The following is a 26,854-nucleotide window of genomic DNA, read 5'->3' on the forward strand; positions in this document are numbered from 1 at the left end:
ATCCTTGGAATCATGTAAAACTGAGAATGACCACATGTAAAATTCATAGAGAGAGAAACAAACAATGCTTTTATGCTCTCTCCCCTGGTTCTGTCCAGGCAACAATGAAGCCCACAATTTGATGTCATCAAAACCAACAGGAATGCAAACTGTAACAGTGTATGGCTTGTTTTGTGCTCTCGTTTGGCTCAGCCGAGTGTGCTAAAAGTTAATGGCTCACACGGATCCGAATCAATGCAAAAATGGCCTTTCGGTTTCTTTTTCTTTTTCAAAATCACACGAAATGCCCTTTGCAACACTTGAACCTTGACGTTTGTTTATTGTTGCGGACAAACTTTGCTTTATGGAAATGGGCCGTTCAGAACGATGAGAGCGTGCGGTCAGACAACAGTGAAGTGGTGGCCGAGGCGTAGGTGGTGTATGATGCTCATTCATTATTCATGATGACGGGTGGGCAGAGCGTAAGTGGCAGTGGCTGAAAGAAACTCTATCACTGAGGAGTATCGACTCTCCTAGGGTTCTTGACCTGGTATTTGAAGGACCCCGGAGCATTGATCGATCGATCGATCCACTGCACGGACGAGAATAATTCGCCTCGAGGAAAAGAACATCGGATTTAGTGATGCACTGTGGACGTCAAAGGCGCGGGGAGGAGGGAGCTCTGATTTGACTTTACATGAGAGAGGTGAGTGCTGACACTAACACGACTAACGGTTCTTTTCAAATCGACTGTTTTTTCCGTGTTTGACGATTGGCTCAGAGAATCTGTTCAGTTTGTAAATATGAGTTGTGGAACATAACTTTGTGAATACTTACACGTACTTTAATTCAGAGCAATGGTTTTCATTTTATGCAACTACAGTTACTGCTTATAAATAACCTTAATTTCCCCTCTGAACATAACAGTTAACTAATCTAACATCTGCCTTTACATAAAAGACAAATAATTTCACTTTTTCCTCCTGATCATTGAGTCAAATTTGTCCTGGACGTTAACACTATGAAAAAGTACATAGATGTCTTTCACATTCTCTTTATTGATCTGAAGAACAGGAGAACTGGAGCTCAAAGACTTTGCTGGATTAAATGAACTGTAACGATGGGTAAACTGGTCATACCAGCGCTGCTGCTGCTGCCGCTGCTGCTCCTGTGGCAGAGTGTTTGGCCTTTGGATATCCCTCTGGAAAGTAAGACAGAAACTTCACCTGTTTCTGTTGTTTGACTGTCTACTTTTGCTGATACGCTAACCTGATTTATTCCTCCGCAGTCAAACAACCTCCAACCATTATCAGGCAGTCAATGAAGGACCATATTGTTGACCCTAAAGACACGATGGTCATAGAGTGTGAAGCCAAAGGAAACCCTCATCCTATGTGAGAAGCTGACACAATCCCCTGAATTGTTTGGTCAAAGCTGACGTCGTTGTGCGCCAACAGCACCACTGATTTACACTCTTTTCTTTCTTTTTTTTTTTTTTTAAATCGATGATGAAGATTCTCATGGAGGCGCAACGGGAAATACTTCAACGTGGCACGTGACTCTCAGGTCTCGATGCGCAGGCGCTCGGGGACGCTGGACATTTACGCCTGGAACAATCCAGAACAATACGAGGCCGAGTATCAGTGCATTGCTTCCAACGAGTTCGGGTCCGCGTACTCCAACAAGATCGGACTACGACTGTACAGTAAGGTCCTAATGTACACGAGTGAAAGAAATCTAACAAAGTAGTGATATCAAACACATCCAGTAGAGGTCCTCCCCCAAGGTGGAATAAATGGGAGAGTTGTGTCAGGAAATCTCCACCTAATCAAATATGAGGATCACTGAAAACAAAGTATCTGCAAGACGTTTGGATGTCGAATTGATTCGCAAGTGGTGGATCATCTTCTGTGTCGCCATATAAGCGTGAAATATGGGGACAACGTGCATGACCCAAACCTGGTTTAAAGGTCACATAGAGCGGTCCTGTTGCACATAAATGTTAGTTATGGAGGTCCACTTACATACATTAACTTGTTTTTATGGTCAAAAACCTCCTAGTTGCTGTGAACTAGTCGATATAAATCCTCTTTTCTGACGGTGTTTTTCTGCTACGAGATTTCAGAGTGAACTTTCACCCCCAGAAGACAGAGTCTTGTGATTGGCCAGTACTATCCAGCACATCCGTTCTCAGAAGCGCAGCGCCCCCCTCTGGAACGGCGGATGCACTGCTCCTCATTATCAAAACATTGTTTTAACAGTGTTTAAAAATAGCTTCGTCACGACTCCCCGCCGCAGTCCCTTTTATGACTTTAAACCGGAGTCAGACCCAGAGTCAGAAGACACCGTCGCTCGTGAAACACCTCCACAATGGACGTTATTCTTCTTCTGCGGTTCAATGTACGCAAACCGGATGTGCCCGGACTAGTGCCCGGAGCAGGATTTTCAGTGATCTCGTTGAGCCCCGAGATTACAATAAAACACAACGTTCGAACCGTCAGGGCTTCATAAACAAGGTAATGACGCAGATACACACCAAAAAAAACAGCGATAATAGGAACTTCCGGTCTAGTTCCGCTTTAATAAAGATCTGACTTTGATCAAAAATGTTCCTTCAGGTCATTCGGGGCACAGGTAATTATCTTTTCACCAATAGTCATTTTAGCCCAATAAACCAAAATTAACAAAAATAAGAGAGGCACATGGAGCTATACGGTGAGAAGATAACCCACTCACTCTGGTCACAGTTTAGCTAATGCATCCGAAGACACCTCCATGTTTGTGCAGCACCCTGCAAACAATGACCCCAAAATACGTAGAACGGTTCCCAAACCTTTTATGGATCGCTGATATAATCCTGCGATAGACATATATCCACTGTTATCAATCTCATTTACACACACTATCGTCAAAACCACAAACTGTTTCTGTCCAGGAGCTCCTGTGTGGCCGAGGGAGATTCTGGAGCCTGTGGTTGTCAGCGCGGGGAAGCCTCTGGTCTTGTCCTGTGACCCTCCACCTGGCCCACCTAAACCTGAGACCCACTGGATGTCCAGCTGTAAGTGTCTCACAAACTACCAATGTGTCGTCATGAGTCTAGAATGAAACGCGGTAACTTCTTCTTCTTTTTCTTTTTCTTGTCTCATCCCAGGCTCATACGCGAGGCCTTTCAATTGGCCGATTCAGACGGCTTTCCCCACCACGCAGGCCGTGCAGCAGGACCGCCGGGTTTCCATGGGAGTCAACGGAGATCTGTACTTCTCCAGCGTCTTATTTAACGACTCCAGGACCGACTACTGCTGCAATGCTCGTTTTCCTTATAAGAATGTCATCCAGCAGAAGATGCCTGTGGTTGTTAAGGTGCTGACCAGTGAGTATCACTGAAACCCGGCCCTAACATTTTACATGACATACACAACACACTATAATAATATAGTAATATTTTCATCGTAGGGAAGTAATATCATGGGAATACCATTATACCATTTTTATCTCTATCCCTATTGCAAAATGATTACCATACTATTACCATGTTGGCTTTCTTATCTATTTGGTCACACATTTACATGTGTTTACATACAGACTGATGGTCATAGGTCAATTTATAAGACAGGGTTTTGTTAGTTTAAGTATTTTTCCTATATGGAATTCGACCAATTCAATGAAGTAGTTGAAACCAGGACACAATATTATTAGTTTGTAAAACATTGTGATACCATTGGAAGAACAGCTTTAACTGAACTTTTGAACTAACTGTTATTACCCATGTTTCATGTATTGTAATGTTTTGTAATAACTATACTAACCAAGAGGACATTATTTTATTTTATTTCAGACTAAACTCTGATAAGACTTCTCACCCTTCCCCCCCTGAAATTATCTTATTAATGATGGTGAGTGTCGGTTCTTCCTCAGTTGTCCTCTTCTTTTTCTGAATTAATCACTGAGCTGCAGTCAAAACAGGTTTTGTGGTCGTGGTCGAAACGTGTGAGCGTGTGAGTGACTGTTGTGCTATGGTTGGCTTCCTCCACAGCTCGAACAGTGGCTGAGGCTGCCCCCACCTGGTTGTCCCCTTCAGGCTCATCCAGCTCCGTCCTGGTCCTGCTGGGGGAGGAGCTGCTCCTGGAGTGTATTGCTGCAGGAGTGTGAGTGTTGACTTTTTTTTTTTTATTATTTTATAGTACAATGTTGCATACTAAAAAAAAACTACATCGAACATCAAATGTTCTTCTGTGTAAAGCCTGGTTTGTCATCATCATCAAGGCCAACTCCTCATATTACCTGGGCCAAGGACGGCGCAGACCTGGACGTCACGCCGCGCATGAAAATCAAGAACTTCAACAAGATGATTCAGATCCCAAAGGCGTCGTTCGAAGACGCCGGCGAATACGTCTGCGCCGCCACCAACAAGATCAGCTACATTCAGCACACGATAACAGTCACGGTCAAAGGTGAGACACGTAAAATATAAAAATAGTCAGCACTTTATTTTTCCGACCTGTACAGTAACACTGAAATATCCACACTTGATGTTTGAAGCGGCTCCATTCTGGTTGGAGAAGCCCACCGATCTGGTCCTGGCTCCTGAAGAAAGTGGCCGTTTGGTGTGTCGTTCGGACGGAGCTCCTCGTCCCACGGTCACCTGGTTCATCAACGGGGAGCCAGTTGAAAGTAAGCTGTTGGAGATCATGACCGAGAGCTGTGTGGCATCAATATTATCCCGTGTATTTCTTTTTCTTTTCTTTTTTCAGGTGATACACCACAGCCTAACAGAAAGGTGTCTGGAGACACGCTGAGCTTCCACAGTGTGACCGCTGTAAACACTGCTGTCTACCAGTGCAATGCGTCAAATGAGTATGGGTACTTGTTGGCCAATGCTTTAGTCAATGTGCTACGTAAGTTGCCACCATGTCTTTCATGATATTTATACTGTACAAACACAGACATGATACTGCCTGGTAGATTTTAAATGAAGTACAAATACAGCATATATGCAATATTATGCAAAATCAACATTTTAATCATTTAAATCCTTATATTTGGGACTCTGGAGGTCCTATCAGTCAGAAAAAAATATGACTCACTCATGTTTTTGTGATTTATCGTGTTTTATCTGCCTCAGTACTTAGACTGAGGCAGATAAAACGCGATAAAGCACGCAATGTTGAGTTCTGCACTCAACGTCACAATGCGCTAAATTCCTGGAATTGTCGTCTCGCGGAGCTCCACTTTGTCCGTAAAACACGCGAGGGCAACTGTAACGGAAAACCGGAAGTCCGCGATTCTTGGCTCCACAGTGCAGCGCAGAGTTCCACACAAACTTCCAGCCTCAGAGGATTTATCTGTCCAGTGGATACGTGTTATATATGACGGCAATGTGCCTGCTAGAGCCTGCAAATGATCACTTTTCCAAATGCTAACTGCTGTTAGCTCCCAGTAGCCTCTGTGGCTGATGTCATTTCCTGTCCCTTAAGTTTCGTTTTCCTTTTTTTTAAGGTGGACCTAAAGAGATACTACTAAACAGAGCGTTCTGAACAGGGCTGTTTTTTGCAGGGTGATTGAACTGCTGTGGTGCTTCATCCTTATGATATCTTGACCAAAAGCATGTCACACACATGTTCATTAGGACACCAGGGAACTAGGTTAACTTGGAGAAATAGGGTATAATATGGGAAATTTAACATAATAACAAGACTATCTTTTCCACTAGATGCAACACCGCGCATACTGGCACCCAGGAGTGATTTCATCAAGGTGGTCGATGGCAGTCGCGCCTTCTTTGATTGCCGTTATTTTGGTTCCCCGGTGCCTGATTTACGATGGTAAGAACAAACTGACACATTTAAAAAAGCCAGATCAGCTCACTCTGTGTCCGTAAATGCTTATGGTTTCACACAGGTCCAAATACGGTCAGGGAAACCTTGAGGGTAATCGTTTTAAGACGCACAGTAACGGGACACTGGAGATCAAACGTATACGGATAGAAGACCAGGGCACGTATTTGTGCGTCGCCAGCAACGTTGCAGGAAGAGATGAGAGTCAAGTCCGAGTCGAAGTCAAAGGTGAGCGTCGCAGTCTTTCACACATTTGTGTAAAAAAAATAAAAATAAAGGAATTTTTACACAAAGGTGTCTCCATTCTTCTCAGAGCCCACAGTAATTGTCACAAGGCCTCAGAATATGAAAGTGATTCGTGGCAGTAACGTGAAGTTGGAGTGTGGGGGATCAGCAGATGTCACCACTCCTCTCACAACCACGTGGCTGAAAAACAAAAAGCCGCTCGGCCTGGCCTGGAGGTTGGTCCTCCTTTTTTCTTTTTTTTTGGTTGACACAGAAATATCGTCTGTAGTTTATCCAAATTTAAACACCGTTATGCATGTTTGCGTGTTCCTCAGAATGTCTCTGGACGAATCAAATCTGCTCATCAACAATGTAAACAGAGGCGACGAGGGCAACTACACCTGCGTCATCAAGAGCGAGCTGGACCAGAAATCGGCCTCAGCGCGGCTCATGGTGATGGGTATGACACACGTTTGAACATTTCATCTTCATTTTCACGACCGTATACGCTACCGTTCAAAAGTCTGGGCTCACCGATAACATTTTTCCATCAATTTCCTTTGGTCAAAGAACCAGCAAAACTGTTTGCAGCTGTGCTAACATCATTGCACAAGGGTTTTCAAGGGTTTTCACATCATCCAATAGCCTTCTAACACGATTAGCAAACACAATGTACCATTAGAACACCAGACTTTTGCAGCTAGAATAGTCGTTTACCACATTAACAATGTATAGAGTGTATTTCTGATTCATTGAAAAGAGGCGTTTTTCCTCTAAAAATAAGGACATTTCTAAGTGACCCCAAACTTTTGCACGGTAGTCTAATGTGTGGCCTTCTAATTCTTCATGCCTCGTTGTGCGTAGACCGTCCAAATCCTCCCACTAATCTGGAGTTGTCGGATCCATACGAGCGCAGCGTGAGACTCAGCTGGGTTCCCGGCGACAGTAACCACAGCCCCATCACAGGTGAGAGCATGAGTAATGCTTTTTATAACGAGGACTATTTCTACCAACCGCCATTTGTCTTTAAAAATGTTTCTTTTCACAGAGTATTTAGTGCAGTACGATGACGACGACTGGTTGCCAGGGAAGTGGAAGAACCTATCGACGCACCCGGGGAACCTCAACTCTGTCTACCTGCACCTGTCGCCGTTCACCTACTACGAGTTCAGGGTCATCGCCGTAAACGAAATTGGACAGAGTCGCCCCAGTCGCACGTCCATGCGCTTTCAGTCCAGCGGCGCACGTGAGTTTGATGCACTTTTGTTGATCGTTCGGAGGCAACGATTGCAGCAGCTCATGAGAGAACACCTCGACATTCTGGGAATGATGATAGTTACATGAGAAAGATGGTTCTCCTCTCATTTCTGGGTGTCAACCATTTCTTGTGCCTAAGGCGGGTTTGGCATACAGGGTTGGTGGTGATGGCATTTTTTTCATTGTAGTTCACAACAATGCAACAAGTGTTGTCAGTGTTGACAACACGTTTTGCAGCTTACGATTAAAGGATCACAGCAGGTGTTTTAGCAAACTGAGAGAGCAGCCTTACCATTGTGTGTTTTCACTGATGCCTCATTATGAAAATGAAGTGAACACGATGAACTGAACATGTAGGAAGAGTTTGGCAGAACGGAATCGAATGACGTCCAAATGATTTGTTGATATAAAATACAACATGTGAAGCTCTGACCCTCTGATTGCATAGATGGCTGCCGGTAATGATAGCTGCTTTCCAGACCATTGTAGGCTACTTAATTGATGCACGATCACGTGCAGGGCTTAAAGGAAACATCTCCTGAGCACCTGAAGCCCTGTGCAGCACCAGTGTCTAATGAATTCACAATCCTGTACCTTAATGCTGCAAACACAAGAGTTTCAACAGGTCAACCAAAGAACAAAATGAAAGGGAGGACAGGTTTAGAAAATAGGAAAGGAGCAAAAGAGCAGTTTGATAAATACGTTCTCAGTAGAGGGTTAGGGTTTCCATCAGAGAATAGCCATCGCTCCACAGAAGCTGCCACTGAATCTGGACAGTCAGTCTCAGACTGCGTTCAGTAACGTCACTGAAGAGAGACCTCACGTTATTGATATTTCAGTCAAGAAAAGAGTTTCAGCAGGTCAAAAACTTCACATTCCAACCATGTCTGACCCTGACTGTTCCCGGCTTCAGTGGCAGCTTCTCACTCTCACTGATGGACGATGTCGAGATGAAATGTCAAGTTTAAAGTCGACGTTTTTTGAGATTAATCTCGTCGTGACAAAAAACATGTTTTCTTCATGCGTGGCCCTAATACTCTGTCGTGAATGTTCCACTGTGTTGAATGAATTCAAATGCACACTGACCCTAAGTGTATAACTGGTTATTATACCCACTAAGTTAAGTTGTTTGGCTGTTTGAGCAGCTTTTGATCATTTGCGCATCACTGTATTCACCAAAACTCCTTTGGTAATTCATTGTACAACTGGTAGATGTAATGGTGAAAGTCTGTTTACATTTGTATTTATCATACCCACATGAGAGGAAAATATTATTGAACATTTTCTCATCCAACGAATCACAATTTTTTTGCTTTTCCATCCAGTCATCGTGCATTGTTTTTGTTTTTTTTCTGCACAGCCCCAGATGCCATCCCAAAGAATCTAAAGGGTGTGGGAACATGGAGGAATAATATGGAGATCAGTTGGGAGGTAAAACAGACAAAAACCACCAATGTTTTTTTTTATATTTTCTGTTGTATGTATGTTTCAATTTACCGGTGATCTCTAACCCTGTGAACTGCTCTTTCAGCCTCTGCCATACAAAGACTGGAATGGGCCCCATCTTAAGTATCTGGTGTGGTGGAGAAGAAGAGATTCTCGAGAGGAATGGAAGAACGCCACCACTAAATGGCTGAGATACTACATATACGACGCCGATACGTTCACTCCCTACGAGTTAAAAGTCCAGGCCGTCAATGACTTTGGGTTGGGCCCAGATTCTCCTGTGGTCATTGGTTACTCTGGGGAAGACCGTAAGTAATGTAATATAGAGTGTCTGTGCAATCAAATAACACTTATTATTAACACACACTATTAACTTACCATGTTATTATATTATAATCTGAGGAAACAGGTTCCTGCTTTATTTACCTTTTCTGTATTTATTATTTCCGTTTTAATCAATGCTTTAATAGTTTGCATTGTTTTTACTAAAGGGATATTAATACATTTAATACTGGACAGCTTCAGTTTTTTTCTGTTAGTTTTTATAAGAAGCTGCTCTGTGGCCATAATTAATCCCTTCTGTCCATCAGTCAATTGTTTTAAGTCAATGCAAACACTGCTGTAGTCTGATTATAAATCTACAGGAAATCATGAATGGAAACAAGATATGGTTTAATTATTATTTCATATCTCCTGTACCTTCAGGGTTGACTAATGGGTTAGCTCTGTTTTCCCGAAGGTCCCTTAACTGCACCTCTGAACTTGAGAGTGTCCGACATCGAGAGCTCGCAGGTGACCGTGCAGTGGGACCCGGTGATGCGCGAAACTATCATGGGAGAAATTAAAGAATACAAGGTGTGTGTGTGTGTGTGTGTGTGTGTGTATTATGACTTCAACATGGGATCACAACATTAACTTATGGATGAATAGTAGTGGGGCATTAAACCGTCTTTTTGCCTTAATAGTAGTGTTGTTACAGATGGTGGTTACAGTATTAAAGTGTGAACTCGATGTTCCTTGAGTGCACAACAAGTTACTGGGCTGCAGCAGAACAATAATACGGAGAGCGTGACGCTTCTCATCTCTCAGGTTTACTACTGGCGGGACAGCAGCCAGCTGAGGTGGCACAGAGTGAACAGAGGGATGAAGTCCAAAGTGTTTGCAGATACCGGTCAAGAGCCATCTGGAGTCGTCACCGAGCTCATCCCCTACAGCAACTACAGGATGTACATCGTGGTGGCGAACAATCGATACGAAGGGCCGCCCAGCAATAACATACACTTCTCAACGCCCGAAGGAGGTCAGACGTCTTCTGATCTTACGACGTGGATCTTCGGAGGAAAAAAGCAAACCGTTAATACACGTCTTTTCCCTGCTGTGTGTTTTTTTTCCGCCTGTAGTCCCATCTGTTCCCAGTTCCTTCAGGATCCAACAGAGACATCTGGACATTATTTATGTCGACTGGGACCTGCCGGCAGAACCCAACGGTATCATCACTGGATATTCCCTCAAGTACCAGACAGGTACTTGGACCGCCCTTGTCCTGGAAGATGCAGCAAAGCTGGAAATGGTTGCTGCGTTTATTACTTAACTGGAGCTTAAAGTAATACAGGGCCAACATAGCACATAATTCAGCACTAAAATATGCTGAAAGACCAGAGCACTGCTAGAATATATTCTCGAGAGGGTCATGCATACTTGTGTAGGTACTGCACTGAGCCGGCGAGGTGCTTAATTGCTCACTTGTGTGCACTCAAGCAGCATCAAAAGTTCTCTTGGGCCACTGATATTTTATTTTTTGAAATCTCGCCACAGTGAATACCACCAGGGGGGAGGAGCTGCGAGTCGAGGAATTCCCTCCAAATGTAACAAGCTTCTCAGTGCGACGGTATGACCGATACACTCGATATAGATTCTCAGTGGCGGCACGGACACAGGTCGGAATAGGCGACTGGCATACGGAGGAGTCTCCCCACTACACCACGGAAAGTAATTCACTCCTTACTACATTCAAGTCACCATCTTTGTGTGCGTGTGTGTGTGTGTTGGAACAAATAAACATGACGACTTTGACTATGTTTGTTTTCAGTATATGCTCAGGACCAGGTGGACATTACCACACAGGGATGGTTCATCGGGATCATGTGCGCCGTGGCGCTCATCGTGCTCATACTTCTGATAGTCTGCTTCATCAAGAGGAGCCGAGGAGGGAAATATCCAGGTGCTTTGTTATCAAAATTTTATATACGCCTTTTCCTAATGCTAATATCTGTGAGCCAGAGTTTGATGACCCCTGCTCTCTGATTCTGGACTGAACCATTAATTATGGAAATAAGAGGCGGAATAGCAAGTGATGAAAATAATAATAAAAAATAAAAAAATCTACTTCAATTTCAGTGCGGGAAAAAAAGGACATTTCATTGGAGCTCGTGGACGACAAAGACCAAGAGGGATCCTTTGATTATCGGTAAGAATACGAGCAAACAGCTGGCGGAAAATTTACAAAGGATAAAAAAACATACATATTATGAATGTACATTTTGGTTCATACAACCAATCTGTTTTTTTCTCGAAGTTTCTGTTAAATGATCCTAACAGTATTGCAATAATATCACTTTATTGCAGACATTATTACAGAGTTGTTTGTTTGAATCAGTGTAGAACTTGCTTGTCCTACCAGTGTGCATGAGGTTAAATAGAATTAAACACAGATGACATGACCTTACAAATCTGATCATACTTATGCTACATTATTTTTTCTTTGTTTTCTTTGTGTGCGTCTGTATTGACCTTTTTTTTTTTTACCCAAACCCTTGAACCAAAACTCTCAACCGTGTTCCCTTACGCACCGAACCACTCAAGGTCTCTTGAAAGGTATGCAAAGACTAAAATGCTGACACCTTTGACACCACTGAACAACTACTGTAAAACACCCTGCATCATTAAATCGTGAAAATAACACATAATCGATGAGAAAACGATCCATCCTCTCATGCAATCATGTGATGTGTTTCAGGATAGCACGCATACCCACTTTGCCCTACCCTCGCAGGTACGTACATGTATGATGCTAAATGTACCACTGCCTAAGTAACACCTGCGTACTTCTCCTCACAGTTTGCAGGATAAGATTTGATACGTCTCTTCTGGTGTTGACGGATGTACACTACCGTTCAAAAGTTTGGGGTCACTTAGAAATGTCCTTATTTCTGAAGGAAAGGCACTTTTTTTCAATGAATATAACATTAAATGAATCAGAAATACACTCTATACGTTTTTAATGTGCTTAACGACTATTCTAGCTGCAAACGTCTGGTTTTTAATGGAATATGTACATAGGTGTATAGAGGCCCGTTTCCAGCAAACATCTCTCCAGAGTTCTAATGTTATATTGTGTTTGCTAATCGCGTTAGAAGGCTATTTGAAAACCCTTGAAAACCCTTGTGCAATTATGTTAGCACAGCTGAAAACAGTTATACTGGTTCTTTGACCAAAAGGGACAAATCATTATTTCTAATCTGGTCAATGTCTTGACTATATTTTCTATTCATTTTGCAACTCTTTTGATGAATAAAAGTGTGACTTTTAATGGAAAACACAAAAAAAATAGTATAGGTGACCCCAAACCTTTGAACAGTAGTGTATATATTTCAAAAATTGTGCATCGTTTCTTAGGGAGGAAGAGAGAGGGCTTCAGCGAGGCCAGCCGTCCATGGAGGCGATGATGAAGCCGTCAGACAGCGACGACAGTCTGGTGGATTACGGAGAAGGAGGCGAGATACCGTTCAACGAGGACGGATCATTTATCGGCCAGTACACAGGAACCAGGAGGGACGTCCGAGACCTGGACTTTGGCGGAAGTCTAGAGCTTCACTCTCCGATGAATGCTATCTACTCCATGGCATGAACCTGAAAATAAAAAAATAAAATAAAACAAACTGAACAGCCGACACAGCTTTTGTGCATTTTCAGAAAAAAAAGGGGGAAGCTTTGGCGTTTTTGTCTTGTAAATAAATCAATAAAATACTTTGTCAATGCACACACACACACACACACACCTACACATACTGTATTGTTGAACTATGGAGCAACACTGGCTGCACAATTGAAAGAGACAGAAATGGATCAGTTTATCATGTTGATAAAAGACGTTGCAAGGAGCCACTGAAACTCATGATTGCAGCTTCCTATGTGTCCACTAATTTATGTACGGAGATTGTGTTTTGTTATGAGGTCAGCTGATCTGTAGTGTCAGCCTTCAGAAACATTTGGTCAATGAAAAGTGTTGTTGTTCTATGTATTTGTCGAATGGAGGTCATAATGTCCAGCAGAATGGAGATTTATTGGAGAGTTACTAATCTTTACATAACAACTGTTGTTTATTTGATCATTCATAGCAAATGTGTTACCAGAGTTATGCCCTAGTGTAAATAAATATTTATTTCTACCTTATTTTATGTGATTCTTTATATTGGATATATCTGAGTAGATATTATTGTAAATATCAAACTTGGTGGTGAAGAATGAAATAGAGATTTTCTGCCGGCCGACAGAAAGAAAAGGTCAATCTTCACACGAGTGATCCTAGCTGGAGAAAGACCCAGAGCATAGTGAGCCCTCCACATTTATACCTGAGCAACTCCCCTTTCGCATTCCTCCAATAGACAAAGGAGTCTGCCTTTCCTGGCCATGTTTTCAGACCTCTTTGTCGACTGCAGGTATTGGGGAGCCGACTCCCTGAGGATGATGTAGGAAGGTGCAAGTTCAGTCTAGACATCTTAATTACACAATACACAATAGACAATACACAATGGGACCTGGTATTCTGTGTTAGGAAAAGGGTGATGGGCAGTTTTCGCTCTGAAACAAAGAAATTGAATTTACCATTACAGAACTTTTTAAGCGCAAGAACTGAGAGATATAAAACTATAACATCTGCCCACATCTTTTTCTGAAGAGTCTAAAATAACCAATATATTGTTTCTCTAACATAAATAAACAGTATGTTGTATAAAGATCCCGTATCCATTTGTGAATTTTTCCGAAGAATCATTCGAAGCGCGACATTTCACAGTGAAGAGATCAACTTGGCAAAACTCTGGTGATCAAACATACTCTTTCTATATCACCCCCCAAACACTGATTCTTGAACTGCAGGTTCTTAGCTCATTTGAGAGATATATGTATGGCTTGACTGATTTATCGTTTTGGTTCAAACAGTGATATATATTTGCATTTGTTAAATGTGATATTTGTTTTTGTTAATAAATCCTTTATGACTGTGGTGAGAAACCGACTACTGGGACCTTTGTATTGTGATGAAATATCTCGTAACAAGGAAACAGATGTACTCAGACTTTCAGTTCAATGACACAGATTTTCTTGCACAGTGAATGTCAAACAAACATGGTAATGTTGTCACTGGACTAGTACACAATGTACAATAAAGAAAACACTTTCAATTTCTTTGTTTCAGAGCTAGAGCTGCCCAACATCCCCTTTCCTAACACAAGATATCAGGTCCTTTTGTATAGTCAAATTAGGATGTCTAGAATCAACTTTGCACCTAAATACAACATCCTGCAGGATACCTCTGGGGGGTCGGCACCGATACCTGCAATAGACAAAAGGGTGTGAAAGCACGGCCTGGAGGGTCCAACCCCTGCAACAAACAAAGGGACGTGAAAGGGGTGTTCCTCAGGTATAAATGTTTAGGTCTCGTGATTCTCTGGGTCTTTGTGCAGCTTCGACCAGAGAGAATTTTCCACAACAGACGACACAAGTGCAACCAAAATGTAAGAAAATACACTTTTACGCCATTCTTTTTCTGCTAAGAATGAGATTCAGGCTTGATCACAGTGACGCGCTTGCATCTTCTGAAATTGAAGAAGACACGACTCCTCTGCTTAACCACTGTTTGTCTGTTATACAGCATTATGGATTATTCTCTTGACATGAATTGTGAGATCAGGCAAAAGCACACTTTTGGTGTGAATGATGATAGACTGCTGTAGTTTTCGTTTGTGAGTTCAAGGGTCTTCTGTTAATCTTCTGTTATTGACTTTCGTGTATGAAGCAACAGCTTTGTGGCCTAAATTTTGATTTGTTTGTTCCTGGTTAATGATTAAAAAGACGTGTATAAATTTCGACAGTTTGACTGAGATTGCTAGGGCTCGGACAAAGCACATTCACCATGAGAAAACACATTCTAATAGCAGGTAAGGCATAATAAAAGACTGTCCTATGTTTTATTGTGTTCATCTAATGCCATATCATATTAATAACTATATCTACAACTCTAATAGGTCTCTGTCTTTGCCTTGGTAGTTTGGGTAAGTTCATAGATTACAGTCTTATTAACCACTGACCTATTTTTCAAATGACAAAAAAACATTTCTTTTTTCTACATTTAGTCTCAACCACCAGATTGGTGTGTTATTTCACTAACTGGTCCCAATACAGACCTGGCAATGGGAAATTTATGCCATCAAATGTTGATCCACTGCTGTGTACCCACCTGATCTACGCCTTCTCTGTCATTAACGAGGCAAATGAGTTGGCCACCTACGAGTGGAACGATGAGACACTCTATCAATCATTTAATGGACTCAAACAGAGGTCGGTGCAAAAATGATTGGCCATTTGATGCAAATTGTCATGGTAAAAAAGAGACTGCAGCCTTTTTTAAGTTCCATATTATCTAAGCTGTTTATATCCCACAGGAATCCAAATCTTAAAACACTGTTGGCAGTTGGCGGCTGGAACTTTGGAACGCAAAAGTGAGACATTTGCACGTTAAACGCCTGACGAAGCTCCACGTGCCGTCTCACGTCTCCTTTTTCACCCTCCAACACAATCCAGATTTACTTCGATGGTGTCAACGCAAGCAAACAGAAATACATTTATCCAGTCGTCTATCACACTGCTGAGAAAGTTTAGTTTCGATGGACTGGACCTGGACTGGGAATACCCTGCTGCAAGAGGAAGCCCTCTGGAGGACAAGCAGAGATTCACTCTGTTATGCAAGGTCAGTACCAGAATTAGAACGACTTCCTACATCATCCTCAGGGAGTCGGCTCCCCAACACCTGCAGTCGACAAAGAGGTGTGAAAACACGGCCAGGAAAGGCAGACTCCTTTGTCTATTGGAGGAGTGCGAAAGGGGAGTTGCTCAGGTATAAATGTGGAGGGCTCACTATGCTCTGGGTCTTTCTCCAGCTAGGATCACTCGTGTGAAGATTGACCTTTTCTTTCTGACGATGTTCAGCCTTGGTTTAGCATTCATGAGGTCCCTTTGATGACGTTTGGTTACTTTTGTACAGGAACTCCTTGAGGCCTATGAGGCTGAAAGCAAGGCAACTGGCAAACCAAGACTGATCGTCTCTGCAGCCGTGTCTGCCGGGAAAGGAACCATCGACGCCGGTTACGAAATTGCAGAGATCGCAAAGTAAACCCGAGGAGTTAGTCATTATTCACGTCATTCCAGGGATGAAACTGTTTACATCTCCTTTTCTCATCAGGTACTTGGATTTCATTAATGTGATGACATACGATTTGCATGGATCCTGGGAAACTGTGACAGGACATCACAGCGCATTATACAAAGGATCCCATGACACCGGCGACAATGTTTACCTAAACACTGTACGTAGAGGGGATTTTCATTCAGTGTTTTTAGGGTTATGGTTAAAATTTGCAGGAAATTTAGACTTGATTTATGTCAATGGTTTTCAGGACTTTGCCATGAGGTATTGGCGGGACAAGGGAACACCTGCAGAAAAGCTAAATATGGGATTTGCTACATATGGAAGGACGTTTAAACTGTCCACTGAATCCAGTGGGGTTGGAGCACCAGCATCTGGCCCTGGAGCTGCCGCAGCTTTTACAAGGGAGGCTGGGTTCTGGTCCTATTATGAGGTAAAACTGGCAGCGATTTATTGCATCGAACTCTCAGTCTGTATTTTATTTTATTGTATTTCCTTATTTATCTTCAGATTTGCTCCTTCCTCAAAGGGGCTAGCGTCCACATGATTGAGGACCAGGAAGTCCCCTATGCCACCAAACAAAAGGAGTGGGTTGGATATGACAACAGGGAAAGTTTCAACACGAAGGTAGTCTGTCGTGTGTGTGTGTATACAAAAGTCATGTTAAAGATAGATAGTTAGAAGATAGTTAATATGCAAAAGTTGTTAATAACTGGCATCATTTTTTTTAGGTCGCGTACATGAAAACCAATGGATTTGGAGGAGCCTTTGTTTGGGCTCTGGATCTGGATGACTTTAACGGACAGTTCTGTCAACAAGGAAATTACCCCCTGATCAGCCATCTTCGCACTCTTTTGTCTCCTGGTAAAAAAAACAAGTTTGCAAGCTTAAAATAAGTTGTTCCCACAATCGATTCTACTTCGACTAAAGAGTTTCTTCTATTTCTCCAGACCTTCCTCCCCTTCCCACAGGAGGAAGCTTACCAGCTCCAGTGACTCCATCTACGCCGAAGCCACAGCCGCAACCGCAGCCGCAGCCGCAGCCGCAGCCGCAGCCGCAGCCACAACCGCAGCCGCAGCCACAACCTTCAGATGGCAACTTCTGTGCTACAAGGGCCGGTGGCATTTACGCCAAAAGTGACGCCCCTGGCTCTTTTTACAACTGCGCCAACGGCTTGACCTGGGTCCAGAATTGTCCAACTAATTTAGTTTTTCGTGAGAGCTGCAAATGCTGTGATTGGCCCTAGAAGTTTGCACATTATTATTATTAATTCAACATACTGTAATTAATAACAGTGATGGAAAAAGCCAGTACAAATACATATGCTACAATAGAATTTAACGTCCCGTGTAATAGGTTATTCCACTTCCTAAACATCCCATGAGTCAACCTAACATTGGCATTTAACAAGAAATTAATAAATGATTCAGTTCAATAGTAATTAAAATATACATTTGACCTCTTTTTACACTATTATACATCTAATAGTACACATGTAGGCTTTAACAGCTAAGATGTGGTTAAAAGCTGAAAAATCAGTATAAGAAAAAATGAATTTGTTGCTCATTGCCATAAGTAGACAACAGTACTCAGTGCAATATTATTATACGGGACATGTTTGTGGATCTGTTGCAGTGAGGTCTCTCTATTGCATAATTCGTTCATTAGTTTTCTACCACCTTATCCACCACATAGGGGTCGTGGGTTTTCTATCGCATCATGAAATAATGCAAATGTGCTGTTGGCAACACGAGACACAGATCTTATGCTTTAGACAAAAGTCCAGGAGTTTTTGGTTTAACTGATACTGATGAGTTGAAATGACAGATGTTATTGCAGATGTACAGATGTAATGTTCATGATCAGTCAGCAGGTAGAGCACCGGCATCTCTGCTCAAAGTCTAACAATCTGGGATTCTAGCCGAACACTCAGCTCTACAATTGATGTGTCCTGTGTCTCTGAAGTTTGGGTTTTTGACCTCAAAATGCAGGTCAGAAATAGTTATTTCATCACTCAATAAATGTATTTCTCTTCTGGCATTCAGTGTTCATTTCCTGGGCTCAGGGTTAGGTTGGATAAATTCCTTACTTTATTCATATTATTAATTATTTGCCCAGACTATTCCGGGATTATTGCTTTCAGTGATTATATGCTTTTTACCTGAACCTCAGTGTAGTATCACTTTTAAACCTGCTGTGCCTGATTCTGGCAGTTTGAGTCACTGCTAATTACACATTATTACACACTTCTTATAATGTTCCGATGAACACAACAAAGTCACACATACTGCAAAGACAGAGGTTCATGGTGCAGTTTATGCCGTAATTTATTTTATTTAATTTTTTTAAATAAAGGTTCATCGCGGTGTGTTGCTTTAAAGATCTAGTGTGCAAGAATTACGGTTTCCCATGATTGTAGTAACCTCTTCAAGGTTGTCATAGCACAGACTGAACTAAAATACATTTGAACGGGTTGTGATAGAGGACACGACCGCCCGCTTTCGGCAGTGCTGTCGCTAAGTACGCCAGACTCCTCTGTTAAAAATTGAGATGATTTCAGGATTTTTAAGGCTTTTTTTTACCTGATCTACAGTTCAACATTGTTCGGATTGATTCTTGTGTCAGATGTTGGGATCATCTTAGTTTGCATACTAAGTTTCCTCTTTAAAATGCAAAATGTACGCCCTGGCTGGTCTGTCCAATCAGGCTGCTGTAAAAACAGGATGACGCATGTCAGCTCCCATAAATCACTGCACTTGTCTGACCAAACTATTTTTACATTGAAATAATTATACACTTATAAGACATTCAGATGGGTTGAACAATACATTTCTGCCCTGATAGTTTTATTTTCTGTTACACCCTGAATGTTTTTCTCGAACTGCTAGTAGAATAAAAAGTAAGTGAGGTTAACTTATTGATCCAAAAATGATAGTTAAAGAGTAGGGACTTGTGTAAGGTTTAATTTATTTCGCTATGGTTTCCTCTGTGTAAAGTAAAGGCAAATCAGAGGCCAATCAAGGAAGCAAAATATTAAAAAGTAAAGAGCAGAATTATGTGGAGAGTTTACTTGGAACAATGTTTGCCTGATACTGCATTTGTGCAAAAAACTAAAAGTATCATAAAATGACTTGAAGTTTTCTACAATAATAGTCGGCATCATCCTCAACAAGGATGTGTTGAAATCATGTGCAAACCTCTTAAGGAACAATTTTCATGAATTTTTGAAATGCTGGAAATGATCCATTTGCCCTGATGCACTTTTACAATGAGCTGACTTTCTTCTCGAAAAAGAAAAGTATCTCGGAATGACTTGAAATTTACCATCATAATAGTCGGCATCGCCCTGAACAAGGATCCGTTGAAAATATTTGCAAACCTCTTAAGGAATAATTAACAGGAATTTTTGAAATTCAGAAAATGATCAATTTTTCCTGATGCACTTTGACAGTGAGCTGACTTTCTTCTCGAAAAAGAAAAGTATCTCAGAATGACTTGAAATTTACCATCATAATAGTCGGTATCGCCCTGAACAAGGATCCGTTGAAAATATTTGCAAACCTATTAAGGAATAATTTTAATGATTTTTTTGAAATTCAGAAAATTACCCATTTTCCCTGATGCACTTTGACAGTGAGCTGACTTTCTTCTCGAAAAAGAAAAGTATCTCAGAATGACTTGAAATTTACCATCATAATAGTCGGTATCGCCCTGAACAAGGATCCGTTGAAAATATTTGCAAACCTATTAAGGAATCATTTTCATGAATTTTTGAAATTCAGGAATTGATCCATTTTCCCTGATGCACTTTGACAGTGAGCTGACTTTATTCTCGAAAACAAAAAGTATCTTGGAATGACTTGAAATTTACCTTCATAATAGTCGACATCGCCCTGAACAAGGATCCGTTGAAAATATTTGCAAACCTCTTAAGGAATCATTTTCATGAATTTTTGAAATGCTGGAAATGATCCATTTTCCCTGATGCACTTTGACAGTGAGATGACTTAAGTCTCAAAAACAAAAAGTATCTCAGAATGATTTGAAATTTACCATCATAATAGTCGGCATCGCCCTGAACACAGATCCATTGAAAATATTTGCAAACCTCTTAAGGAATAATTTAAATACATTTTTGAAATTCAGGAAATTATCCATTTGCCTTTGACAGTGAGATGACTTTATTAAAATAAATAAATACATAAAATAATCTTGAAATGACTTCACATTTTCTTTAATAATAGTCAGCATCGGCCTGGACAAGGATCCATTGAAAATATTTGCATGTGTCCATTTTGAGGTCTGAGGTGAGACACAGTGCACAGTGGGATGACTTTGACATCACTGAGCCTGAGGCTGTAGGCTGATGTAATCCTGCATGTTTTAGATGTTTCCCTGCTCCAGCACACCTGAACACCCTTCAAATGATCAGCTCATCAGCAAGCCACTGCAGAAGCCTGATAACAACCCATTGATTTGAATCAGGTGTGTTGGAGCAGGGAAACATCTAAAACATGCAAGGCAGTGATTCCCCAGACTCAGGACGTAGAAACCATGTACTAATCAATACGATGCTTGTATTGATCATGATCTTGAATAATTCTGGACATCTATAAACTGTTGTTGTTGTTTTTTTTAAACCTTCATACTTTGCCATCCATATCCCTGGTAAGAAATATCATGGTGAGAGTCCCATTTTATAGTTATTACAATAGAACATGTGAGTAGCAAAATAAGCCACGAGCAGTAATGATTTCACATTAAGACGCACTTGTTTTCAGTTTTGTTTTTGTTTCTTTTCCAGTTGCAACACTTAAGAGATAAACTTGGTGTCTGAAATGCATCACAAGAATTAAATCTTTGGCACCACTTGAGCTTATGATACTTATGGATAGTGGGTCAAATGCTCCCATGAAGCACTACAGGTTTTGAAGTTTGAAGTGGGGTTGACTTCAACTATCAGTCCCCTATTAACAATACTGCCCTCCTGTTTTCCTGTTCACATGTTGATCGCATGTGTTTGAATACAAGACAACGACAATAGCTTATGTCATGCACGTCTCTCTGACGTTCTAGGTGCATTTACAATTTAATGGCAGGGCACCGTGTACAATTAGATGAAATGGCACAATAATTAATAAAAAAGAATGTCCTTAATTATACCTCCGCAAAAGTATGTCCTAAATCACACCCAGTGAGCAAGATGTCCCTAATTACTCATCAAAAGAATGTGTTTTTCCTTGTAACACACCCATTGCACCTGCTGCCTTATGATACAGCCACCCTTGTGAAACAGTGGTGAACATATGAACAGGTGGAGAAACGTGAGTCTCTATAGGAAACACGTGAATGTTGGTGTTTTGGGTGCAATTCTGTGACTCCCATTTATCACTCTTCAAAATACAGATTGCTAATTGGCCAAACCCACAATCTTTGGTTACAAGATTACAAAACTGTTTACAACAAGGTTTATTTGTCTCGTTTTAGTGTATTATAAAGTGTAGTTTTTAGCAAGTTTTATCACATTTTTTTGCCCTGATAGCTTTATATTTATCATTTGATAGTTGTTAGCTTGTAGTTGTTATGTATATGCATTTGTTATGTAATGTTAGAATATAGTTTACTGTAGTTTTAAAGTGTTAGATCATCAATCAATCAATCAATCAATCTTTATTTGTATAGCCCACAGTTTACAAAACATAGTTTGTCTCACGGGACTTCACAGGGTTGGTAACATCCTCTGTCCAGGGTAAGGTTAAAACTACCAGGGAAAAAACCCTTATGACAGGGAAAAAGGGTAGAAACCTTAGGGCAGGGATGTCCAAAGTCCGGCCCGGGGGCCAATCACTGCCCTCGGTCAGATTTTGTACGGCCCGCAGCTTCAGTTCTATACTGTATTATTTATGGCCCAGAAGGGACTGGGGCAGAAAATCGGCCCCAGTCCCTTCATGGCATGTCATTTCCTGTTACCTTATTATGTTATTATGATATCTGACTCCAGATGTGAAAGAAATGCAGAATTGTTTCATTTGTTCACTCATGGACAACAAAATTATTATAAAACATGGCCTTTGTGTGTAAATTTGACTGTTAAAAAGACAACTATTGGCCCCCAGAAATCTTTACATTATCAAATTTGGCCCTCGTTAGAAAAAGTTTGGACACCCCTGCCTTAGGGAGAAGCACAGGTGAGGGATCCACTCCCTGGACGGACAGGCGTGCAGTAGATGTAACCCAAAACATACAATACGCAATGACAAAGAATAGGAAGTAAAAAGTCTTTATCTGGATCATGTATGTTACTGTTCCCAACTCGGGGGACAAGAGTCGCAAACTCGCAATAGCTATGAACTCTACGCGCGGCACATCAGTTGCATTAGTATTGCGACTATGTTAACTGTATTTCCCTATTTAAATACAAAATGCTATTCTATTACAGTTGGAATAAATATTTAATAAAGTTTTGGCCATGGAAATCTTAACAATCAAAGCTGCAAACCTATGGAAGTATGCCCTATGAATGAACACCAATGTAACTGGCCAAGTTCTGATCTTAAGCACACCAGTGCTCAAACATTTTGGTTTAGCATGTTGGTTTGTGGTTAGCGCTCTTGCCTTTGCAGCAACAAGACCCGGGTTCAAGCCCCCGGTTCAAACAAGGGCCTTTCTGCATGGAGTTTGCACGTTCTCCCCATGTGTGCATGGGTTTTCTCCAGGTTCTCCGGTTTCCTCCCACAGTCCAAAAACATGCAATATGTAGGATTAGGTAAAGTGGACACTCTAAATTGACCGTAGGTGTGAGTTTGAGAGTGAATGGTTGAATGGTTGTTTGTATCTACGTATACGTGGCCCTGTGATGGACTGGCGAACTGTCCAGGTTGTACCCTGCCTATCGCCAGCTATGTCAGCTTGAGTTTGGCAGAGCAACCCCCACGACTTGATGGATGTTGGCACGCTCGACACAGCTTCAAATGTCAGTTTTCACATGATACACTTGTGCACATGATCGAGGTGACCTGCTGAACTTCAACCCGAGCATCGGAATAAAGAAGATGGGTGATTTAAGTGACTTTGAATATGTCACGGCTCTTGGTATCAGACAAGTATTTCAGAAACAGCCGAGGTCGCAGGATTTAAAGCACAACCTAGAGTTGACAGAATGGTCTGAAATAAGAAGAAAATGTCCACTGAGTGGCAGATAATCTTGGACAATATGCCTTGTTGTTGCCAGAGGTCTTTTTGTTTGAGATGACAGAAAGGCAAGGCAGTAACTCAAATAAGCACTTAGTTACACGACCAAGACGTAAAGAAGACCATCTCTGAAGGTACAATACATACAGCCACTCTTATTACAATGACTCTGCACAGAACAGGGCGACTTGTTCTACCGAGTACACCCAAACCAAGGCAATGTATCATTTGTGCTGATCTGAAAACGCCTGGTGTTACCCTGCATTACAAGACCTGTTTCAATCAAACCTTCTTCCTCTCTGTTAAGTGTTAGCCTCGAAAAAAGATTTTGGCGATTAAGCAAATTGGACACTCTAGAGTGTGAGAGTGGACGATTGTTTGTCTCTACGAGGCCTGGATTGACGACCTGTCCGGGGTGTACCCCGACCTTTCGCCCTATGTCAGCTGGGATCGGTACCAGCACCCTCATGTGGATGAGAAGATGGATTTATTAGAATCATCTTGTTGTAGCCAAGGAGGGCTATGACCCACAAACTGGTCGAGTGGCTCCAGAAGATTCTCGGTAAAACATGTCAATTGGAAACTGAAAAGGGTGTAGGCTGAAACAAAACCTAAATGCACAGACTCTTCTGCGTTCCCTCCCATGTGCCGCACTCATTATGTCATTATGAGGTGTTGCCGTCAAGCAGAGACACAGACTTCAGTGCTAAAAATAATATTGTTTTTTATTTGCCCCAAACTCAATCAGAACTCTTAACAGTAACCCAAAAATGAGTAGTGAGGCTGCATTCTGGTTGACTACTCTCTTATTAATTTATTTATCTTCATCGTGTGGGGTTCACATTATGCAATGACATTGTTTTCCTTCTATGGAGTGTGTACATTTTATGTATAGAACACACAATGTTCGTTTGTGTCAGTCTAGCTTAAACATAGTTTCATTTTTAATTGTATGTCTGCCCACAGTCTGCCCACATGTTGTAACAAAAACATCCTGCACACCAAAGTTTTTTTTACAGCACAGATTTGGTGTAAATAAATCACGACAGGTGATAGGTAGGTGTTTCTAACTTAGATGGGTGTGTGTGTGCTATTTGTGCGTTTGTTTGGCAACATGTGTTGTGTCATCACACCACAATAAAAAACTTTCTTTGTTTACCGGGTTAACCATTGTTGTGGGTGTGTTCTTACCGGTTTGTGTAATTGTACTGTATAATTAGATGAGCATTACATGAGGATGCCACTGTTGGTCAAAACCACCGCACATGTGCGCACAACAAATTGGGACAAATTTTGTCCCAATTGCCTTGTTGTGCGCCCATGTGCGGTGATTTTATACGTCATGTTTTGTACGTACACTTTGCTGTATGTTACAATAGATTATGACATGGTGGCATATACACAACAAGTGTGTTAGCAAAAAGTTATTTTAGAGGACATTTTTAGATGTGGTGTATTTACTTTTCCCATACAGAGATCATGAAAGAACTGTAATGTAAACTTGGCTGGAGAAAGACATAGAACATCCCTTTCAGATCTCTTTGTCTGAGAAGGGGTCTGCACTTCTAGGCCATGCTTTCACACCAAGGTATCCTGCAGATGTTGTAGTTGGGTCCAGACATCCTTATTTAAATACACAAAAGGACCTGGTGTTTTGTGTTAGAAAAAGGGTGATGGGCAGCTGTAGCTCTGAGACAAATAAATTGAATTTGCCATTACACCAGTTTGTTAGTTATTATTGCCCAAGGAAGGATTTTTGGGGCTGCTGGTGCAAACCACAGCCCCATAGGGTGCAGTCCATCACAGCGGCAACATATAAAGACGAATAACCACGCACTCACATATTCAAACCTATGGGCAATTTAGAGCGTCCAATTAACCGCTGCATGTTTTCGGACATGTGGGAGGAAACCAGAGAATCCATAGAAAACCCACAAACAAACAGGGCAACACGGGTAATGAATGCAACCCTGTGCCACTATATGGCCCCTTTCCTAAGAAAAGAAAAAAAAGGTCTATTCAAAAGGACAAAAACTAATAGACTTTTGCTTTTAGACTTGATGACCACATCATTTCTATATTTTGAGCAGAATTTCCTTTGTTTTTTTTGTTTTTTTATATAAAATATAAATGAATAGTGAGTCATGAATGAATACTGTCACTAGATATATATATATGCAAATGTTTGACATGGGGTAACTTTCTCCTTTTGTCTCGGGCCTTTTTTGGAGGTGTATAATTATGTTAGGCATTGCAAAACTACCTTCATTACCCACGCCCCATTGAACTACCACACCCTAAGAGCTACTTATTCAATTAATAAGAAAACTCTCGAGTCATTCAAGAGTGACAGTCGAGACGGTATACGCTTCCTTCCATCTTCATCTCAGTAAGTACCCATTTTGCTTTTTAAATGTGTCACATTTGCACAGATTTAGCCGTTGTTGCTACCGGCTACGACTCTTTAGTTCACTAACTTAACCGGATAGCCAAGTTTAATCGGAGTTGCTGCATGACAAAGGTAATTATTTGATCAAACCTGACCGGTGTAACAACTTGTTTAGTTCACAGAGGTGTGATGTGGTTCTGTGGGGCAAACACGCCATTTAAAAAAAAAGGATCTGATATCCAAGCAAGAGCTTTGTTTGGTCAATCCAGAAAAATACGGATTCAAATTAAAAAAAAACACGGGACTTAGAGCAAAGAAAAGCAACACTAAATATTTTAACATGTGGAATTGATTGTAATAATTGTCCATATTGATTGTTTGTTTGTTATACAACTCTGGTTAAACTGATACTTTATGGGTTTAAGGGTTTTCATTTTGTGCCATTGTAAAATGTGGACACTGTTTTGTCAGCGACTGTGAAGGTGCAATAAAGGGGAATAAAAAGAAAACTATATAATCTTTCTCTACTTACAAAGTGACAAAGCCGACACTAATTAAATGCGAAACCATGCGAACCATCCTGCCGCGCAACATTTCTTACACATCATGAATGATCTGGCAAACCCTGTTGTATGAAGACAGCTGCAGTCCAAAGCTGCGTTTATCTGTCGATCGTATTCTTATACATAGTTATTGTTTCAGTCGCAGTAGATAAAAACTCCAGAAACTCCATGTCCAGTTTGAGAGGAGCCCCAAAAACCTTGGGCCTGAGGCCTGAATCTGAGGGCCAGGGCTCAAACACACATTTACTGTGGGCGTAGGTCTCAGGTCAATGCGTAGTTTTTAAAACCGTATTTTTTATCAATCATGTGTACATAAGTACAAATTACAGTGTATAGTAAGGTAATGACACATCATGAGAAAAGAATGAGGTCACACGCCTTAGACGTGTGCCGTGATCCGACCTTTTCCATTCAGTCGTCGGTCAAGTTCATACCAGTACATGTAAGTTTCTCCCAGTCACAGCCTCTTGACCTCTTGACCTCTTGG

The 26,854-nt window shown here is 41.3% G+C and overlaps 2 protein-coding genes across 2 annotated transcripts; both read left to right on the forward strand.

Annotated features, from left to right (window-relative positions):
- Nucleotides 1-577: 577 nt before the first annotated feature.
- nfascb (neurofascin homolog (chicken) b) lies at nucleotides 578-12,648 on the forward strand (the record flags this gene model as incomplete). The annotated part of the gene is made up of 26 exons (XM_083895578.1): nucleotides 578-685; nucleotides 1,049-1,187; nucleotides 1,268-1,373; nucleotides 1,494-1,684; nucleotides 2,915-3,037; nucleotides 3,131-3,349; nucleotides 4,013-4,124; nucleotides 4,243-4,430; nucleotides 4,519-4,650; nucleotides 4,731-4,874; nucleotides 5,690-5,801; nucleotides 5,878-6,041; nucleotides 6,127-6,274; nucleotides 6,374-6,498; nucleotides 6,903-7,004; nucleotides 7,087-7,284; nucleotides 8,656-8,726; nucleotides 8,827-9,049; nucleotides 9,481-9,596; nucleotides 9,831-10,041; nucleotides 10,142-10,264; nucleotides 10,557-10,730; nucleotides 10,831-10,962; nucleotides 11,139-11,208; nucleotides 11,758-11,793; nucleotides 12,417-12,648. The coding sequence occupies exons 2-26, from the start codon at nucleotides 1,100-1,102 to the stop codon at nucleotides 12,646-12,648; spliced, it is 3,540 nt and encodes a 1,179-aa protein (XP_083751704.1). The 5' UTR covers nucleotides 578-685; nucleotides 1,049-1,099.
- Nucleotides 12,649-15,051: 2,403 nt separating this feature from the next.
- LOC310932367 (chitotriosidase-1-like) lies at nucleotides 15,052-17,470 on the forward strand (the record flags this gene model as incomplete). The annotated part of the gene is made up of 10 exons (XM_083895674.1): nucleotides 15,052-15,073; nucleotides 15,155-15,359; nucleotides 15,464-15,520; nucleotides 15,603-15,768; nucleotides 16,063-16,187; nucleotides 16,261-16,384; nucleotides 16,475-16,657; nucleotides 16,735-16,851; nucleotides 16,956-17,088; nucleotides 17,175-17,470. Exons 2-10 carry the CDS (start codon nucleotides 15,223-15,225, stop codon nucleotides 17,468-17,470), a joined length of 1,338 nt encoding a protein of 445 aa, XP_083751800.1. The 5' UTR covers nucleotides 15,052-15,073; nucleotides 15,155-15,222.
- Nucleotides 17,471-26,854: the final 9,384 nt, after the last annotated feature.

The sequence above is a fragment of the Microchirus variegatus genome, assembly GCF_963457635.1.
Source record: "Microchirus variegatus genome assembly, chromosome: 9".
Classification (NCBI taxonomy): Eukaryota; Metazoa; Chordata; class Actinopteri; order Pleuronectiformes; family Soleidae; genus Microchirus; species Microchirus variegatus.